Genomic DNA, 21,029 nt, shown 5'->3' on the forward strand with positions numbered 1-21,029 from the left:
CAACTGACTCAGATTGTTAGCTGAGCATGAACCACCTTTGATCGCATGACAAATTATTCAATGTGCGTTTTTTTAATATGAATGAAGCTACAAACCGTGCAAGTGTTTCAACAGGTGGCCCAGTGTTTGTTTGCAATACCAGGAAATACATTTAAATAATATGTTGTAATGCTTACCAGATGTAGTATGTTGTTTCTGTTGTTCTTACTTTGTTGTGTGTCCGTCTGAATTCAGACAGGTGGCAGGAGCAGGGGTCAGATCTGATCCTCCCTCCCACACTGCTGCACTTTGAGTAGAAAATGAGGCCTTACACAAATACAAAAGTGCTGAACTGGCAGAACATGCAATGCAATACAAGACAATAAAAAGAAGATAGTCAAAGAAATGCAACACAGGAGAAGATGAAGTCAAGGTGTCAAACTCTCAGTATCTGCCTAGGAAATAAAAATTGCACTGCAGCAATATTTTTAAGGTTTTAAAAAATAGTTTTTTTGAGACATTACTGATAGTCTGAGCAGTATAAGCAATCCAACTAAAACTCTCATTCCTTCCAACAGCCTAAATGTTTAATAAACCCACAGCGAAACACCCATTGCCTCCAAACTTTCTCTTTGCATTAGCATACCTCATCTCAGCTTAAGTGTTCTCAGTTCAGCCAGACCATGATGTGATTTCTGCCTGGAGGATCTGTACCACAGCTGCACAAATAGACCGCGTCCACATTTTCCTGTCTGGAAACTGCCTTAAAAAACCTGTTTCCTGGAAGCTATGATGGACTTGCTGATGTCTTGAATGATGCAGTGGAGATCAAATTAAATTCTCCTCTTGTGTTAGTAGCACAAGAGGACTTCATCCAGGAGACATTATGAGCCAGCTCAATTCCTCCTGAACTCGGCTCGGGACAGACAGCTCAACCTGAAAATAGATTATAAAGCACCTTTCCACATCATTGCTTATGAAGAATTAAATTGCAGTATCCCTTATTTCAAGTGTGAAACTGTAATTTCATGCCTAATAGAGTGCTGAAACAGTGAATGTGATTAAATGAGCTGCTGTCTTTTTAATGAATCCAGGTTATAATTTTTCAATTGTATTTAGTTAACAGGTAAAACATGTCAAATATTTGCAGTTCTTTGGCCTGAAAACAATCCTTTACTCTTTTCTTTGCTGGAAAGAAAACACAGATGAATGTTTCAGATTCAAGTCATTACTGTAGCAGGTATAAACATATAATGCTTAAAATGTATAGTATTTTCACATAACCGCTAAGCTTTTACTCAGGGCAACACTGTGAGAGCTAACATCTGCTGCATTCAGGGCTCTCTGTGGTCTTTTCCCATTTCAGAAGTAAATTCCTGGTGCATGTGCCCAGCAGCGACTTTGATTAAAATAAATGAGAAAATCCATTTGTGATGGCACCTCCCCCTCCCCAACTGAGGCTGCATCCTAATAGATGGTGAGATATAACTGTGTGCTTCCTTACAGCATCAACGCTCCATTATTTTCTCTTGCATATTTTACTTAGCAAAGTGCAGTTTTGTTTTCCCGTTGTAAAAATGTAAAGGAAATGATAAACTGTTTTCATTCCTTAGCCAGTCAGAGAACAAATTAAGCATTTTAGAACAAACAGGTCTAAGTCATGATTTGTGTCAGTTGATATCCTTAATATTTAATTTGAAGATATATATTTTCTATTCAACAATATCCTGCCAAAAGGAAGGAGCGGGGTTAAAGACTGCAATGCAAAACTGAATTCATTTCCCAAATGAAAACTAATGTTACCGGTGTTTAATGAACCTTACCTCCTGGCTATTGTGACGAGCCTCTGCATTTTAATGGAGGCTTCTTGGATGCCTGCCTTGCTTCCTCACCACCTATTCCACAGCTTCCAATTAAGCATGCAATGCATATTTAATAATTCATATCACTCGGTCTAACCTTAACATATCTATTGTACAAATTAGGGATATAATACATGGCTTGAATGACAGAGGCAAGACATTTTGGGTGACCACAAACTGCTGTTAAAAAGTAACCTGACAGAGGGCAGCAAAGATCCATGTGCCTGCACTGCATGATAAATGAACAATTGCATATTCTTTCATTAGCTAAAATGTAAATAGAAGACATTTATTGAAGGTGCTGTTCCCTTACACAAGTTCAGTTCTGATCCATGTAGCATTTTTATTTATCAAGTGTTTAGGGAGTTATTATCTGATAACAGCCTGACATTAAAAAAGTAAACATATAATTACAAGCATATCAACAGCCATCTAATCTAACGACAAGAGTACTTCAGAGCAAGTTGTACATATTCTTTTAAAAAAAAAGGGCTCACTTCTTATATTACCACATTACCATGTTGGTTAAGACAAAAGCAAACATTGCCAGTAAGTTGCTGTTAGTCATATGGATGATTTATTGTCATTTAGAAAGATAGAAAAGCTAGTAATGTTGACTCAGTTGTCAAATCATAGCACTAATATTCCCATGATGCAGCTGCTGTGCCTGTGTATAAATGACCAAGAATCTCTGGAAACTCTTGATGTCAATGTTAACCTTTTGATGCTACAACACTTACAGAGAAAATGAACTTGGTCGAGAATGAAGAAGTAGGAAGCATGCAAGTGTGTGCATGTCATCATCAACTTTAAATATGTATACTGTATATTCTCATGTGAGTCACTGTCAGTTGCGGGCCAGAAAATAAATACGACACAAGCTGAGGTGTTTCCTGGGTCTCAAGTGTTATATGATTCTGCCGGGTGAGTCATTTTGCCGCCCAACGAGGAAAAGCTGTATCAGTCTCCTTGTCCTCCCACTCTGTCTCTGGGAATGATGCGGAGCTCTGAGCCGTGTTTGAGAAACACGTTGCCTGAAACACAGCACAGAGCACCACATAAAGATCACAGTTTATAATCTGTGCTCTTTTATAAGGGGTTTTACTGTCAATAAAACACATACACTGCAAACAAAGATGTCAAATCACAAGCTGGGAGAGAAACATGGACTTTTCTACATGAAGAAAATATGACTTGTTCAAAAATAATGATGAAAAATACTGACAATAATTTGACTTTTATCTGATTTGCTTAAACATTAATATGAGGTTGAAATAATGTTCATACATTTTTCCAAACATGTGGGTATTAACACAGAAATGTGGTTTAAAACAAAGCCAGAGAGATCTCTAAACTGTAGGATAGAAAAACCTTGAGTATACTTGACTTTTTGACCTTTTATTGTTACCAGTTATTTAAAGATCAGGTAGGTTTTAGCGAGCACACGAGCGACTTAATTTGAATAATGAATTATGGAAGCACAGACAGAAAATCCATTCAATAATTTGTTCATTCAACCCGCAATCATGCTGACATCAAACATACTCTCATTCCCATTAAGCCGCAGGAAAGGTTTGATATTGGTCTTTAAAAGACATGTGAATTAAAAAGGGGGATTGTAAAATTAAATCTGGATCAATTTCAACCGTGTTCTCAATCCTGTGAACAAGAGGCAGAGTGGCTGCAGCGGGTGAAAAAAGGCAGAGGTTTCTGAACTGAGGCTATTCTTGGCAGCACGAATGTTACTCAGATACAAAGCTGTTGTGAATGTCTTTTTTATTTTAGGTGGAAAAGACCCAAGCATTACCTTATGCGGAAAACCCAATCATCCATTACCCAGCTACACAATAAGTACGACCCTCAGGGAAACACAAAGGAGGCTGACAGAGAAAAAGTGATTCACCAGGGTTTGGCAATAATGTGGGAATTTAAAGTCAAGGGAGTTCTGACTAAACAGTTTGGTGCATCTTGTTCGCCTCCAGTCGATTTTTAATTTAATTTAATTTAACATTAAATACTGCCTCTCCAGGCGCTGCATCTGCATTCATTTATCAGAAAAACAGCATTTCCATGCAAACAAGCAAGAGACCTGCACCAATACAGAGATTTATGTTCAGTCTTTTAGTAACTTGAGCTAATTTAACACTAGTATAAGTGTGGGAAAGAAATGTCCAAAGTTGATGCACCCGTTAATTATTACATCACCTTTAGATTAAGGACAATTACTCCACAAAAATATTTTGACAGGATCCTACACCTGGAAGCTCCTCCCCCTTTTTTGGGGGGCAATTCAATGAGCAGAGAAGAGATGAGAGACTAGGCAACAGGCATGGCTTTAGCAGACAAACCCTTAAGGTGTTTTTAACAACTGCCTTTGTCAGAGTCACTGTATTCTCCTGATCATCTTTATCTTACCAAGCTGATCAAGTTAGTTTTCTTTAGCACTTTTCTTCTGTATCAATAATATATTTATCTTATTTACCCTCTTAATGATCATTGGTCTCTTAATTCAAATGTAATTTAACTTTTCAATACCCGATTTAAATGAAACAGATTATAGTAACTGGAACGCTTCATGCCAAATCGATTTTTGACGTTACCGTAAGTAAAGCTTTTCAAATTAAGCTTTTCATTTATGTTCCTTCTTAGTGGAACCACCCACATACTGTAGTGCCTCCTGGGGCTTTATCAAATTAATCTTAGACTATGAACACAATGCCACCAGCGTTATGAAAGTGAATTATGAAACACACTTTAGTCCAGTTCTGCTTTGATGAAAGCACATTGACAAGTGGAGAAGGGCTTCAAAAACAGAAGTTGCTTCCAAGCACCTTAATATATTTGAAGGAAGAAAAACATCTTATACAATCCACAGTGCCTTTTGCTGAGGTATACAAAAAAACATAATGGGGCATCTTTCTGTAAAAAAACAATTATGTAAGGCTCCAAAAAAACACAACAACTCACCCGCTGTCTGGGCAGGGTTGATTCCTATTCCATCTGAAAGGCAACCATGAGGGAAATATGTCAACTCAAAAAGATTGGCGTGCAAATGACATGAACATAGAAAATGCATTTATAATATCACTAGTTTATCTATAATGACGCTGCACAAGGCAAAACAAACAAATAATTGATTGAGAGTGTCGCTCAGCAGAAGGCAATTCCATCTGGAATAATAACGGGCCAGCCATTAATTCTGCACTGATCAAAGTAAAGCTCTTTTAGACATTGCAGTCATGTCTCAGACATTTTAAACCAAAAGACTGCTCTCAGTCTTATTTGGCAACAGTCATGTGTCCAATTACTGCATACCCACAGCGACCTTAATGTCATAATTCTATCAGATAATACATCAGGCATACATTTTCTAAACTTTCTCAATGGATTATGACTAGCAGAGGTAAAAAAAAACAAAATCAGTTTTTGATTTGGTGTCGCACGATTTAATTGTTGGCAAACAATGAACCTCAAAACAGTTTTCCCTCTGTCAGCCTCAAACACCATTAACTGAAATGTGTTCTGATAATTGGTGAAATGTTATTTGAATTTAATTTGACTTTAACTGTGGTAATGACCGCTCTGTGCATCGTACTGGCTCAAGTTATTTAGACATGCATCTGTTGGTTACATAATACAAAGAGTTCAAACGGTTTAAATGCAGCTTCATTTTAGCGTCTACAATTCTTGTTGCATGTGAAATAGTTGAGTCGAATAATCACTTTTAGATGGGATTTTTACATTTCAATCTCTTACATATATAGCAACCAATTATGCTGTATGTAGGCTCTAATTAGCTAGACTACTTGTATCTAATGTAAAGTTGAATTACAGGTTTTTGTGGGTTTCTGTGTTTGATTTCAATCCCTGCTGGTTCAGATCAGAAAGTTCATAGATTGCTCAATGACTTCAGTTGTAAAGCAGTAAAAACATGCACAAAACAAGAAGAGATTTTCCTTGATTATTATAATACATTTCTATTACATTACATTACAGTACATGTTACTTGTTAGACGCTTTTATCCAAAGCAACTTACATACTCAATACTTTGGGTGAAGTGTCTTGCCCAGGGACACAACGACATGCTGACTGCAGCATCTATTACATTACATTTCCTCGAGCGAAGGTTTTATCCAAAGCCACAGACAATTGGTGAATTCAACCATGAAGAAAAAAACGTATTATATAATTTGACAGAATTTCATTCAACAGCATCAAACTATAGTGCAAACATTTATTTGCTAGAGCTTTCTAAAATGCTCTCCGCTTGTTGTTGACATTTTCAAACTAAGCCGAGTTTCCAACCACCTCTGTAAAAACCCATGACTTTTATGACACTCTCTGAAGTCAGAGAGCCCGTAATAACTGTGGATCTGATAAACATGTCACTTTTGCACTTTTTTAGTCGGAAGACGTTCCCGGGAAACTCACCATTTGTTATGATTGCACTGGTAGCCGATGGCACTTTGAACTGTAAAAGAAAATAAAGCAGAGAAAATCCTCATTAATGAGATTCACAGAATTTAACATTTAAGAAATTCAAGCAGCAGTAACATACTTTGATTAAATAACTAGGGACATGTTGCAACCCAATTGCACTTGGCCTGAAGACACAGTGTGAATAAATCATCAAAAAGAAAAAATGTATCCGCTGAGTCAGCACACTGACATCCACTGACTTTGTTGGGTGACAACTTTAAAATTGGATCTGTAGTTACGATGTTTTCAGAAGCAGAATTGGTGATACAAGCAGAAAGACAATGCTGTGAAGTGTGTTTTGTTTTTCTTTAGTCTACCAACTACCTTTTGCAATTGACAGTAACGTGTGTGTGTGTGTGTGTGTGTGCTCAAATTTGGTCCTGCAAGTACACACACACACACTCTCTTACTAACAGTTAGGAGAGAGCCTGAGGGAAAAGATAGCCACGCTTGAAGTTCTGGAAGAAAATCACTCAGCATTTTGACAATACGTGTCCTACTTCAGTGTTGGAGCGAGGAGGATGTGGGCTACTGGGATTTGCAGTGAAAGGAGAGAGGGAGCAGTCTGTCACCGTGGAGATAAGGTTAGCTAAGTGCTCCCCAAATTACTGCCAGCACAAGCACTACACATGAAATACAGGTTGGATCAGGGATACATTGTTATTAAGCTTAGTATCATCAGGTTCAGGTTATTTATTGGTACCCGTAGGTAGCTTTATGTTGCAGATAAAAAGACAAGAGATCCATCTTGACACACATTCTAAAAACAACAAAGACAGCAGACAAATCTCTCATGTCGAATCAAATTGATAAAATGGTGTTTGAATCACCCCGTATTGGGTCATTATTAAAAAATGTCTTTCAGGAATAGTTTTTATTATGATTTCTCTCTCTCTCTTACTTTCTAAGAAATCAGCCACGTTATAAACTCACCAACAATAAGGCTTAAAATACACACCTGTTAATGACAGGTACAATTGCCACTGACTAATGAAACATTTGTCATCATTTAAAAAAAGGTACAATTGGATTTCTTTGCATAGCTGTAGGAAAAAAAAGTTTTATTTCTCACTTGATTTGCTTTTTTCTCCTTTTCATTTGAATTTGATGTTGAGTTTTGTTGTCAACGTATGCCAACATCTTGTTTTTGTAAATCCGCATTGAATAGTCAATAATTAATTAAATATACTTACAAAAAACACAAAATATCTTAATTTACAGGACGTTAACCTGTGCAGTTCAACATATACACTCCCTCTTGTTGAATACATATTTAAAGTAAGCTCAAACAGTAAGCTTACCTCCTCGGCTGCAAACTTCAAAACTGCTGTGAATGGTGTGCTGTCAGGGACACTTAATCTGTAACACAAAAATACATGAAAATAAAAATCCAGCCTTTAAAATGTAACCCAGATTTGTAACTCTTTAAGGAGAAATTGCTACCTGATATAAATTCTCAAGTTTAGGCAAGAGCCTGGGCTGCTTTCCTTTTTGATATCAAGGATTTACACCTTAGCTGACCACTCATGTTAACTTCTACGGAGAAGAGGAGAACAAAAGGGAACATTTCTAGCAGGGATAAATTGAATATATGATAACTGTCAGATGATATAAGACACATTTCTAAATAGCTACATCATTTTAGTCTGATGCTTCTGCAATAAATCTTGCAGTGCAGCTTTTATGAAAAGCCTCATCATAATGAATGAGAGTGGAAGCTTGTCACATTAAAGACCACAACACTGCTTCAACTGAGACTAAGTGGTTACTTGTTTGGATGTGACTGGGGGTTATTAAAAGTAAACTGTAATGGTGTGCTCAAGTTCAGTCACTGCCAGAATTAATACCATGCTCTCTTTACTGTTATCATCATCACTCAACTCATGTTAAGGCTTTAAAAGCTGCATAGAGTCCTTGTCTGACCGCGTTAGACATCAGGTCCCGCTTAACACTTGCTAGAATAGTCTGCATGTCCTCAGTGTTTGGCGGCTTCTTTCTCAAGTACAAATTTAGCACGAAGCTCTGTATGATTTATTAAATATAAGATAAACCTTTATCGATCCGAAACAGGGAAATTGAGTTTTGACCAAATTTGAACATGGCTTATGTTCAGTTGAAATTGTTTTCATATGTCAATAAATGTTTGACCTATGGCATATATGTATTGGATGAGGTATATTAAATGTAATAAATGTGAGACTGTACACCCACCACCATGCAAATTTGCTTTGGAATTACTGTGAATCAAACGTCAGTAGATACAATGAGAAATGGCCATAATGCCAATAAAACCTCTGATTTTGGAATTAAATATATCCAAAATATGTAAATCCAAAGTGAATGCATAATTACTAGGGTTTTAACATGAGCCAATTTCTGTCATTTAGCATCTTCTTGTTTGATATGAAAAACTGAGTGTTGGTGCTTTTGAACAAAAGAGCAAACAGAATTCACTTCGCTTCAGAGTAGTATAGTGGCAATAGTGACAGAACTGTACACACCATTAAATAAGGCTGTATTGTGCTTTTAGAGGTATTCCCTTTCCTGTAGTGTGTGACAGTGTGTGGTTTTGTTGTGCATGTCAATAGTCTGCAAAGGCTAGAAGCCCAGGGTTCAGCCAGAGGGAGTTTCTCTCCCACACACCTGACTGAAACGCCTCGATTGAACTCATTTGTTTATTTACGTAACATAGTGACATCACTGTGTAACAGTTGTGCTTCTATTGGCTAGCGCTCCAACACATTGTATGTAAGGGGCTCTAAGCGTTGACCAATCGCAACAGAGCCGTCCAGCTAACCAATCAGAGCAGACTGGGGTCAGGCTCTGGTTTCAGACAGAGGGTGAAAAGAGGTGCTGCAGCACAGGCGGTATGAGAAAAATAAAGACCTTTTTGAACATTAAAGCATGTAAACATGTCACAGTAGAGGCACACAATACAAATATGAACATTAAAATCAGAACACTGCACTATAGCAGTAAAGTGTATTGAATCAAAAACTCAATTTTATGCACTTAATCTGGGATGGCAAGAGTAGAGTTCAAGCATTTAACTGTGCTATTTTTCTTTTACAGTCACTGCATAAGTTACCATCATCTCTTAAAGGTCATGTGGAGTGTTTTACCTTACTTTTTTTACTTTCCTAAATCTGAGTTTCAAACGTGCAAGCATAAACAATAAGTGTTATGTCACAAATAGTGTGGAAGGATTACAAAAGTTGATGTGGAAACCTCGAGCCTCCAGTTAACTGGGAATTGACTGTAAAAACTAAGACTCATTTTGCTTCCAGCAGTCAAATGTGGTCCAGTCATACTTGCATCAGGGGAAAAAATTCGTAGCCTAAGAGAAAAAATATCTGTGACAAAGTTAAACTGATAAAAGAAGCCCTGATAGATTGCATATAGTCAGGTCAATTGAATTCACAATGCAATTAAAAATGTCGAAACGGAAGTTAACGGAACTGTTGTCTGGTGTTTTTATTTATTATCTGCATGTGAATCACAGCCCTACACTAACAGATGTTGTCTACCTGACAACGTGCCCTGTAGCTCAAGCTAAAAACGCCAGCACATGTTTTCACAACAACATAATATACCAGGATCTAAGGTACCGGTAAACTAAATCTATAATAAAATAGTTTAAAAAGGTGAAATATAGTTGAATGTAGCGATAAAGCTGTGACTGCTGAGCTGTCAGTGTACTCACACTTTGTATGGCAGCCGGGGGTCCGACGTCAGGGTGATTTTAAACGTTACTTTAGACCTAATGAACGAGGAAAACAGAGAGTTATAAGCACGGGGGTGTTAGCTAATACATATTAAATATATCCAGGTATAAATGACACAAAATAAAACATAAACTCACATCTTTTGGGCGAGGCGACTCCAGTTGCGATCTGTTTACACACACCCGGAAGTCCGAAGGACCCAGACATACACGTCATCCCTCTGGTTCTATTTCTGACAAATATCTGTGTATAATTATACTTTTCAGGTGTATCTTCGTATTCTTTTAAAACATTCATTTATTGTGCTCAATATCCGTGGAATATAATACAAGTTAAAGGTATTCTTTGGGCTAATAACTGTCAGGCATTTATAACAGAGGTCTAAAATGTACCGTAAATAACGAAAGAAAGCGCACACACCGCGAAGCGCACTCACTGATGTTTGTTGAGAGCGTGCTGCAATGGATGTGGACTCCTCTAACTCAGGTACACTTTATTTTTTACCTTTTCCTAAAGAATGATGTGCTTTCATTTTAAACAGTATGCCAACACATTGAATGTACCGTCAGTACTGTCATGTGAAAATGTTACTGTAAATGGAATCGTAATTGAGAGGCAGGCAATGTGAGCTATCATGTATAATATCAAACATTTTGCATAATCCATTGTAATGTAAAAAAACTGCATATTGACTTCAAACGAATGACAAAATTGTTTATTCATGTGCCATGGTGTGAAACTTTTTTTTACATCTTTTACATTTAAGTAAGTTATAATTATTTGTTTTAAGTCTAATAATTTGGATATTTGTCTTTTCTTGCTGGTTTGGCTTTCTGAAATGATAACGTAGTTTGTATTTACATCAGCTGTCTGTCTGACCTATAACACCTTGATGCCAGACCCAGCAGAAAGCACACAATTGCACCATGACTTTAAAAGTGCTTTCAACTTCATAACAATAACAAAAATGTTGACAATAATGTGCAGAAACATCCACCATGTTGAAGTTACTGTGTGGGTAGGTATATTTAAGATTTACTGCTAATTAGTTAAAACCAAACTTAACTTCATGACTTTGGTTGTACCTACTGTATATGTTACAAGGCAAACATGAATCCAGAACCAAGTATTTGAGTGATGAACTAAATGCACAGAGTCTGCCAAATGATTTGATTATGAATGGATTATCGGGTCACAGTGGTAGCATTTAAGCACTTTGCTATCAAAGCTGAATAATTTTCAGAGGTACTGTATTCATCAAGGTGTCTGAGTGAAAAGGTCAGCCACATCAAGCAGTTCACTGTCATCATCAATCCAAACAGAAGGCACAAACCAGGAATGTTCATTTATTTTATGGCGTCAGAGTCATGGATACCACTTTCTACTTAATGAAAGTTCATAGGAAAGTGTATTCCAGAAGAACAAGCTGTACCAATATCACATCATCTGATTTTGATGGTCTAATCAGAATGCAAGTGCCCGTGGTTGTGGTATTGTTCAGTCATATTATAAAAAGTCCCATCAGATATATAGACTAATAAAAACTGTGTTTGAGAGGAATGAATATACGACTATGTAAGTCGCTTTGGATAAAAGCGTCTAACAAGTCAAATGTAATGTAATATATATATATATATTCGATGTATGTTTTATTTATTTTATAGTGAGGATGATGGGGACTTTGTACAAGAGATGGATTGAACTTTAGAATCAGAAAGCCCAATGGGCTGAACAAAACTGGCCACAGTATTGCCCAAAAGGAGGTCAAAGGCCATCGAACAGGAGTCAATGGATGGCCAGAGACGGACCAAGGAAGCCACTACGAGTGAAGTTCCACACAGGATGACGACTGAGCCATCTCCATTCACTGAAGAAGACCTTGAGAGACAGTTAAAACATCTGATAGTTGGTGAGTGGGCTTTTCATCCGAAATGATAATGACAAATAACATCAACAATAAGGCAAATAACACTTGCATATTTAAAAGTATATTACAAGCACATGTTTAAGAGGTATCGCCTATGTAAGTGAAGTCTTGGGTCTATGCCATAAAGACACAGAGACAGAGAAAGGATGATGGAATAACAACCAGCGAAAAGAATAGGAGCAGACTTATTATGACGACTCACAGTTACAGTGCTGACACTCAGGCTCATACCTCTGGGATTTCAGTGGTGGGTCTTTCCTGAGAAGAGGAAGATGTAAGGCTGTGGGAAAAAAACAAGGGAAGAAAATCTTAAAGGGAGCACACGAAAGAAACAATGGAGAGGTGTGTGGAACATCTATGCTAATTAGAAAATAATGTTTTTGTAGAATCATATTTTGTATAGATAAGATACTGTATGAGGTCTGTATATTGAATAATTGAAATTCAGACTAGCATTTCATTTTTTCCTCAAGCATGAAAAAAGAGTGACTTGATTCTACATATTCATGACACAGTAGAACATTTGAATGAAGTAGTCAGATTGAAGTGTTTTGCCTGATCTTATTCTCCTTTGTCAAAAAGAGAATTACATAATCATAAAGAGATTCAATACGTATTTTTCAAACTGTCTGAATCTATAATCGTGGTAAAAAAAAAACTAAACAATTTCTATGAAGCAGAACGGCTAGCCAAATATATTGTGAAGTCATGAGTGCACTCAAAATGCAAAATACAATTCCTGCATTCAGCGCATTACACAGCCTGCATTACACAGCCTGCATTACACAGCCTGCATTACACAGCCTGCATTACACAGCCTGCATTACACAGCCTCCACTGAAATGGCTCATTAACATACCAAAAGCAGACCCCATGGGTAGATAGAGAAACATGACAAAATACAGTACCTGCAGAAGTATAATAATGCTGCCTATGCATGAGAGCATGGTCACACATGCACAAACAAATATGTTGCATACAGCTGTACAGTAGAGACAGAGAGAGTGTGTCTTTTTACTTTATTTCTCAGCATAAATGTTGACATAATTTAATGCTCTCACCCTCAGGGAAAGGTCACATCATCAAAAAACAAAGCATCATGGGTAGGTAGTGCTCTGTGTGGAAGTGATATTCAGTGTCCACAGCCAGTGTTGGAGAACTCCTGGCCTTACAAACGCATATCATTCTCTATTTATACGTAGGACATTCTGTTGCTACAAATACTCTGCAACACCCCCTCACTAATCCTTTTTAATTCCAAGTTGTTGGATTTGTGTGCGCGCGTTTTATTCAGCGGTTTTATGTTCCTCTGTTTTGTATCAACTGGCCATATATATCAGCCCGCATGGCTCTTGTGGATAGCTTAAATAGCTGTGAAGTTGGCCTGAGATCATAGTGAAAATATATGATACAATGTAGATGTCTGATAAGCCAAATACTTTACTTTCATCCATATCCTGACCTTACCCGCCTGATAAGCTGCATATTGCCATTGCCATGCTGAATTAGTTTAAAATAGACATTTTATTCCTTGATTTCCCCTCAGTAATAACCCAGCAAAGTCCACTGCTCCAGGCAGAGAGGAAGTTCATAATTAATGCATTAATAAGTAGCCCCTAACCTTTTAGCTCCCTGCTATTTTGAACCTTGGCTGCTAAGAATGGATTTAAAGCCTGGGCTTACCTTATCTCACTCTACCTGCAACATAGAGCAAAGGATCATTAGGAAGATGAAAATCAGAGCCCCGATAAGAATGACTTTAATTCTATAAATCTGTCTTTATTATTTGGTGAGTATGCATGACATGGTTCCAATCTATAGAGATCCAGTACAGTAAAATGTAAAAAGTCTAAGATGTTCAATACACATTTTACAGTAACTAATTGATTTTAGCATGTAGTGTTTGCTGTTGGCATATAAACTTACATAACCACATCTAACACAGATTTTCTTCTCACAATTTCTTGAAATGTGTGTCGTTTTCTTCACATGCCGTTTGCATTTGTATCTGGTTGACATCTAAAGCTGTTTTGTAGACACCCCTTGTATTTCTTGCCCAGCTGAGTCCATACATCAAATTATGTTATAAGTCTGTATGACAAATTAGTTGTGTGCATTGGATTGGAATTTTCCCCATACTGTATATTGTTTTCTGACAGTAATGTAGTGTACTCTATACATGGAGAGGTTTGTAGAAAAAAATGCTATATGTATTCCGTTGTGTAAGTTGCATACGAGACATTTCTGTTTGTTTCACATGGGACTTTACCTTTGATCTGTTCGTATGACATATCCATCCTCCCACTCATCCTAGTACTTATAGATCTTTATACTACAACACTGGACTCCCTCCGTTGTGCCTTTCTTGTATCAAGCAACCATGAAACAGAGGAAAACAGCCTTTTAATAAGGGTTCTAACCGATATGAATCATGCAAATAACCACTAATTACTACCATTAAAATGTCTGACATCATTTAGAGTGGGTGCTTTAACAATGATCATCCATCATATAAACGGGTAACCTTGCAAAAAGGTTGGTCCTTAATTTATTGCCAAACATAATGGTGAATATTAATTTGTGAAAACTATGTAAAGAGACCTAAGGAGACAAAACTGTGTCTCTCTTCTGATGTTTATATACTCTGCATAATCCCCAGGATACTGAGTTAATTACATTTGAGCTGAAGAATTTAAAAGTTGCCCGTGCTGTGTTAACACTGAGAGGGCATGATAAGCAAAGTACCAACGCAGCTTTTGCAAGGACACATGACATTATGTTTGTATACAGTGAAAAACTCCCCGATACACCGCACTGCTCCGCCATCTCTTCCTGCGATAAATATAATTGATAGTTCATTTTAAACTTCCTGTTGTTAATGTATTGCCCAGATGCTCTTCAGGAGACAAGTCATCGTCCTGGTGGCACACTGAGCCAAAACTAAATGAATCACACATGCAAGTGAGAGGCCAAATATAAATACATCATTTAAATACACACACACGCAGTTACCAAAAGCTAATGATGCTTGACGGAATAATTTAGTTAGGTGTATGCTCTGTGGGTTTAGGAAATGAAAAGAATCTGGGGAAAAAACATTTAATTTCAAACATCATTTTAGTAATGTGCTGTATTTCCCTTGATGGCTGACAGTTCTTCTCTGAGAAAAAGGTATATCTCCTCTATCAGCATGACGCTGAGTTCTCACGCACAGTGCTTATTTATTATCTGCAGTCAACAACACATCATTTAAATCGACAACTCTGGATCTCAGGTAGCAGGCAAGTTAAAGTGATCTCAATGTGTTATCAGGATAGAAACACATTAAAGGGCAACGGCATCAATTTTAATTACATGCTTCACTCAGAATTGATAGGATGATACTAGGAAGCGCTCACGGCCGGCTTGGAAAAGACGCATGAATAGCCTAAAGTAACAATAAGATTGATGAAGAACAATGTGATGCTTATGCAGCATAAACTAAAGATAAGTGTTTGGAGAGATGACAGGAAATAGAAGAACACAGAAGGCAGCAGTCATACATCAGGAAGGGTGATGAATATGTGCAATGTGTTATTGATCATGATGACAAATCAACACGTCAGACAGATCATTAGCGCCAGCCTCTATTTCAGTATGTTCCTTCAGAATACAAAAAAAGGTGTTAAAGTCCAAACTTTTTTTTTTTAACATGATGACACTTTACCATACAGTATGACAGAGTGATATTTATTTTCATAGTAATGTTCTTAATCATATAACAAAAGTGCCATAACGTGTACTGAACATGTACAAAATATGAGTCTTATATGGAAGGTTTTCTATGTTTCAAACCACATCATCATCCTCCCTCATCTCCCCTCCTCCTTATCTCCCCTGTTTGTCATGTGGCCATTTAAAAGTGTCCTCACCAATGTGCTTCCTTCTCAAATGTAGCACCACTTGCCTCCTGTCTCCCTTCATCTTCTCAATACTGCATCCAATTTTTCGTGTTTAGCGTGTTTCTGTCACCTTCGTCCTCCTTCAAAGATTAGAATTGAAGGTGTCGCTGACGGTAAAAGCAGCCTCCCATGGCAGTCTAGCTTAATAGTTTTATGGTGGCTTTCGCTGTCGTTTATTTCCCCTCAAATTCTCCAACGGTCAAACAAACACACCAACAATTACATAATCAATACAAATAAGACCATTAAATGTGGCACGTAGCTCTCAAAGGTTTTTCGAAGCAGCACTCACAAATTGATCATTATCATTTTCAACCGTTAGACTATAAACTTCTCCAGTTCTAGATGTATGTGTAGCTTCTTGTGTGGGTTTTTAAGCAGAATCAGTGCATCTATTTGTGTCTTAGCTGCCTACACTACAGAAGATGAGGCCTAAAGCACTAATAATAGTGCCTATGATTACAGCTCAATCCCCTTCTGTCATCACTCACACACTTCCAGACATAGCCAGCTATATTTAGATGTGGAAAATCTGTGTTTCTGCCAGAAAAAACAGTGCACCCCAATCAGTCGGGGATGTGCATGATTGGCATCTCTAAAAAGGAAATGTTGATTTTGAAGCCAGAGCTTTAAAATGTATTCAGTTTATTCACTGGATTTTAAAAGGCGTCCTTAAGCCTCAGGTGCAGATTACTACCGGCGTGGATGATCATTCAATATGTTAATTGAAGAAAATCAATACGAGTACAACGTTTGCACCACAAATGTTTTAGTTGTAACCCGATTTATCAGAACAATTTGAATGTGGCCTTGTGAAATCAATACTAACCTGCTTGGGTACCATTTGTTATGCTGCAAGGAGCTTTTTTCTCAAAGTTTTGTAATCGAGACAACATTGTGTATTCATTGAGAAGGAAGTTCTGCATAGTTTAGTGACCAGAGTTATAAGGGTGACTAAACAGGCCACATCTGGTCTACATCTTATTTAACTTTGAATTACACAACTGACTTTTGTAATCAAAGAAAAGGGCAGTCTCCTCTGCAGGCTGTCAGTGGCCTTTAAAAGTGAAAAGACATTAATTAACAGCTTGCCTTTTTAAAGATCTCCCTCGTTTTCAACTTGCCAGGACATTTTAGTCATTCTAACAATCATTTTGACAAAGCATTTGCTTAATGGATGGTTAATTATTATGATTACAGATGGGAAATCATTTGTAGGTTTTGAATAAAAGTCTGAGTTACAAATGGATGGCAATCAGTCAACAAGAAAGCCACTAGAATACAAACTAAAACAGTAAATATCGGTATCAGAGAAAGAACATTTGCACACCTAGGACATCGGGGACTTTTAAATGATTTGTATGTTGTGCAGCTCGAATTTAATATGACAGTATGTAAGCTGATCCAGAGTTGCACATTAAAGGCTGAGACTCAGACTGTAGGAAAAACGGAATTGTCTTTGTGGGGAATCATTTAGGTTTGCAAGGCAGAAATGAAAAGGATAAAAAGTTCAACAATACAGAAAACTATACAATACTGTATGAACTACATAGTGTCACGCTATCTCAACCGTGACACATTTCTATGACACATGTTTGCAGTAAAGAAAATAGCAATTTCAGAAGATACATATATGCTGAATTCGGACAATACAAATAGGAAATGCAAAACGGAGTATTCTTATTTATTCACCTGATGCAAAAATATGTGCATAAATGTGTTCAATCATGCATCGACAGCTGAACAAAGTGACTCCATGCATCCAAATATGTGTCATGGTGACAAAGGTGTATTGTTTGATCTTTGTCCAATTAGCCTTTTCATGTATGTTCTACTTATTTTGTCATTTCTATTTCAAGTATTGGCTTACTGCATACAATTATGCAGGCAGACAAATGACGTAAGGGTCCTTTGCTCATTTTCAGAGGGGCTCTCCGTCCTGTTGTGGTGATTGACTTGTGACTGCATATTATGGCTAAGTAGCTGTGTTTATCCCTAATCAGTCTGGCACTAGAATCTCTCCTTCGTCTGCCACCAAAACACTAGCCAATCATTGCAGATGGCTAATGTCCTGTTTTATACTCAATATCTAACACTCCATCACACTGACTGGCACATGTTTTTCTACCACTTATTGATGCCATTCTGTTGAATCGACCGCCTGTTACTCATGGCTGCAGCTTTATTACACGGCCTTCCTACTTGAATGCACATTAAACTGTGATACGGATTGTTTAGGTATTGTGTGCAGCCAACTGTCTATTTTATATTGCTATATTTGTTTTCTTCTGTGTCCTGTGTTGCCATAAGGTGCAACCAAGGCAATTTTGTGCACACTTACACGTATTTGACAAGTTTATGATTCTTCTTGTAAGACACCATGCAGTCAATTTGAGGAGGGGGGGACTTGTCACAGCCTGTCACCAAACTACATGTCAACCTCAGTTAATGTTAACCTCTGTTGGCCTGATCTTCCCTGTCAGATGTGGATTATTCCTACAGATAGATGCTGCCCATTTTTATGCCTTCATTTATTTGTTGTAAATTCAGCCTTGTGAAGGACAGTTCAAGTGCGCTGCTTTGAATTTTGATCTGAAAGATTCAATTCGAAAAATGGGAAAACGGAGGTACTCTCTTTCGGTGAATTTAGAGGATGAAACGGAGATGAAAGAGAGTGTCAAGCCCAGTGGTGCAAAGCACACATCAAAACATTTTGGTGCAAAATGGTACTAAAAATGACACAAAGCACCTGAAGTGCATCAAATTAAAAGCGGCTCCCTGGCTGTATTCCACTATTGAGTTCTTATTTATCGCAGATTGCTGACTCTCTTATCCAGAGATATCTCAATGAGTTTGATCGCAGAAAGAAAAGGTTATTAGGAGCACCTCCCAAAAACCCAACGGCATTGTAACACTTAAAAATACGTGATACAAAAAGAAAACTATACCTGATCTGAGTAGAGTTATCAAGAAAAAAATATCGGCTATGGCTTTCCAGCTATTTGTTTTATAACAAATGTGGTTTATTGAATTTTCCTATAGGGACACTTTTCAGGTTGTTGGGTCCTTTATTACCTTTTATGCTCTTAACCTTTTATTTTTATTTTTTATATTACCATATTTTATTCAATATGCTCCTTTAGATATCTTTTTATTTTATTTGTTTTATTATTTTCTCCTTATAGCTTTGTGAAGCACCTTGAGATGACGTTGTTTTTAAAGTGTGCTATATAAATCAAATATATTATTATTATTATTATTATTATTATTATTATTATTATTTATTGTGAAGTTTAACCCAGGATTCAATAGTCAGAAGCAGCAGAGAAGAAGGCATTGGTAGCTGGAAATGTAATTCAGTGTAAAAGGATAGAGTTTTTTCTGTGTAACAGCAGATAAAGGTCAGCCTTGCTTTCCTGACGGTCATACAGCAGGATGGCAGCAAAGCAAAGATGTAATTGGCCTTCAGCTTGTATACCATTTGGAGCAGGGTTTTTAAGTTGGCAATTTAACATCACATAATACAGTAGATTCTTACTTTTGAAATGTCAGTTAGTTCTATACAACCTCAAGAGGAGGAGATGTGTATATTTTTGTAGTAAGACACTGGAAACATGTTTCTACATTAGCTACTTGAGTGCATTTCCACAGACAGTGGTTCAACTAATTACAGCCCTTCCCTATTTTATTCAAAAAACATATACAAACCAGACATACAACAGTCTAAATATAGTTTGTTCCAACAACATTTCTCAATACTGATCCTCTAAAACCCAGTTTGTTCTTGAATAAACTCTCATGCTTCTCATTCAGCTGCCTAATTGCTTCACTCAGTTTTCTTGCTTTGCACTTATTTAGTGCATACACGGGCGTGATCTAATGCAGGATGATAATATTAAAATACTTGTGCTGAAAGGTTGGAGGTATAGGAGAGAGACATGGTGAGAGAATGAAAAGTATTTAAGGTGAAGCTGGGGGAGATCAGCTTGCTGTTTTTAGCACCATGGTGTCAGCACAGAGCGTACCCAGAGCCCCCTTCAGCAATCAGAGGCTTAATGGATGACTGGCCTCTGAAGGTGGATGTTCATACTCTAGTGATAGAGGTCTGACTCAGGATCTGCCCGTTTCACACTCACCTGGGTGATCTCTCGGAGACAATTGAGCAATGTCTTTGCATAGCACTTGGTGGAAGGCTGCATTTTGAAGTGCCAAAGTGGCATTTTGAATGGATTTCAGCACATTTGCTTGAAAGTCTGACAGTCCATGACTTGTGCTTGTTAAGCCTAGTTGCTCATCGAGACTCTTGCCACTTGTTTGGCTTTAACAAGGTAGCACATGTTTAACCAGATCCTGTTCAAACTCATAGAGATACAGTATTGGCGGACTTAAACACTGCATACTGTAGATATCAGTTTGGACTTATTGATGCCTACAGCAAGTTTGCAAACATGAAGTGGTACAGTGGTCTTCCTTCATTACCTCTTTAAATCCTCTTTGTTAACCGCTGCCAGATCCTGTTTAAAATGGAACCATTCGCCAGATGTTGATGATTATGTATGTTAACCATTCAACCATAGTTTTTGAAATTATCAAATTATTTCACTACATGTGGCCGTTGGAATGATTGTCAACTGTAGAACCATTGGTTTGCACCATGTGGCATATTGAAAAAGGGAAGGTGACAGCAACCTGTCGTTATTTCAAATGTATGGTAAACGGGCTATTCCTGTAGTGAAGCTGTCACTGCAGCCCATTTATTTTGATTCAAACCATTTCTCTACTCAACTGTTCGCATGGCAGCAGGGTAACTCAGGAATCAAATGTGCTAGCCTGTCTCCCCTAAACCAATTTCATTGTTTGAAATTATCAAATTATTTCACTACATGTGGCCGTTGGAATGATTGTCAACTGTAGAACCATTGGTTTGCACCATGTGGCAGATTGAAAAAGTGAAGGTGACAGCAACCTGTCGTTATTTCAAATGTATGGTAAACGGGCTATTCCTGTAGCTGTCACTGCAGCCCATTTATTTTGATATAAACCATTTCTCTACTCAACTGTTCTCATGGCAGCAGGGTAACTCAGGAATCAAATGTGCTAGCCTGTCTCCCCTAA

The 21,029-nt window shown here is 37.5% G+C and overlaps 1 protein-coding gene across 1 annotated transcript; it reads right to left on the bottom strand.

Annotated features, from left to right (window-relative positions):
* Positions 1-2,170: 2,170 nt before the first annotated feature.
* Positions 2,171-10,264, bottom strand: ufm1 (ubiquitin-fold modifier 1). Its single transcript, XM_034140439.1, has 6 exons — positions 10,184-10,264; positions 10,025-10,081; positions 7,623-7,680; positions 6,274-6,313; positions 4,809-4,841; positions 2,171-2,875 (listed from the first exon to the last, which is right to left on the bottom strand). Coding segments are annotated over exons 1-6 (264 nt in total). The 5' UTR covers positions 10,186-10,264; the 3' UTR covers positions 2,171-2,801.
* Positions 10,265-21,029: the final 10,765 nt, after the last annotated feature.

This window comes from Trematomus bernacchii, unplaced genomic scaffold (genome assembly GCF_902827165.1).
Source record: "Trematomus bernacchii unplaced genomic scaffold, fTreBer1.1, whole genome shotgun sequence".
NCBI lineage: Eukaryota > Metazoa > Chordata > Actinopteri > Perciformes > Nototheniidae > Trematomus > Trematomus bernacchii.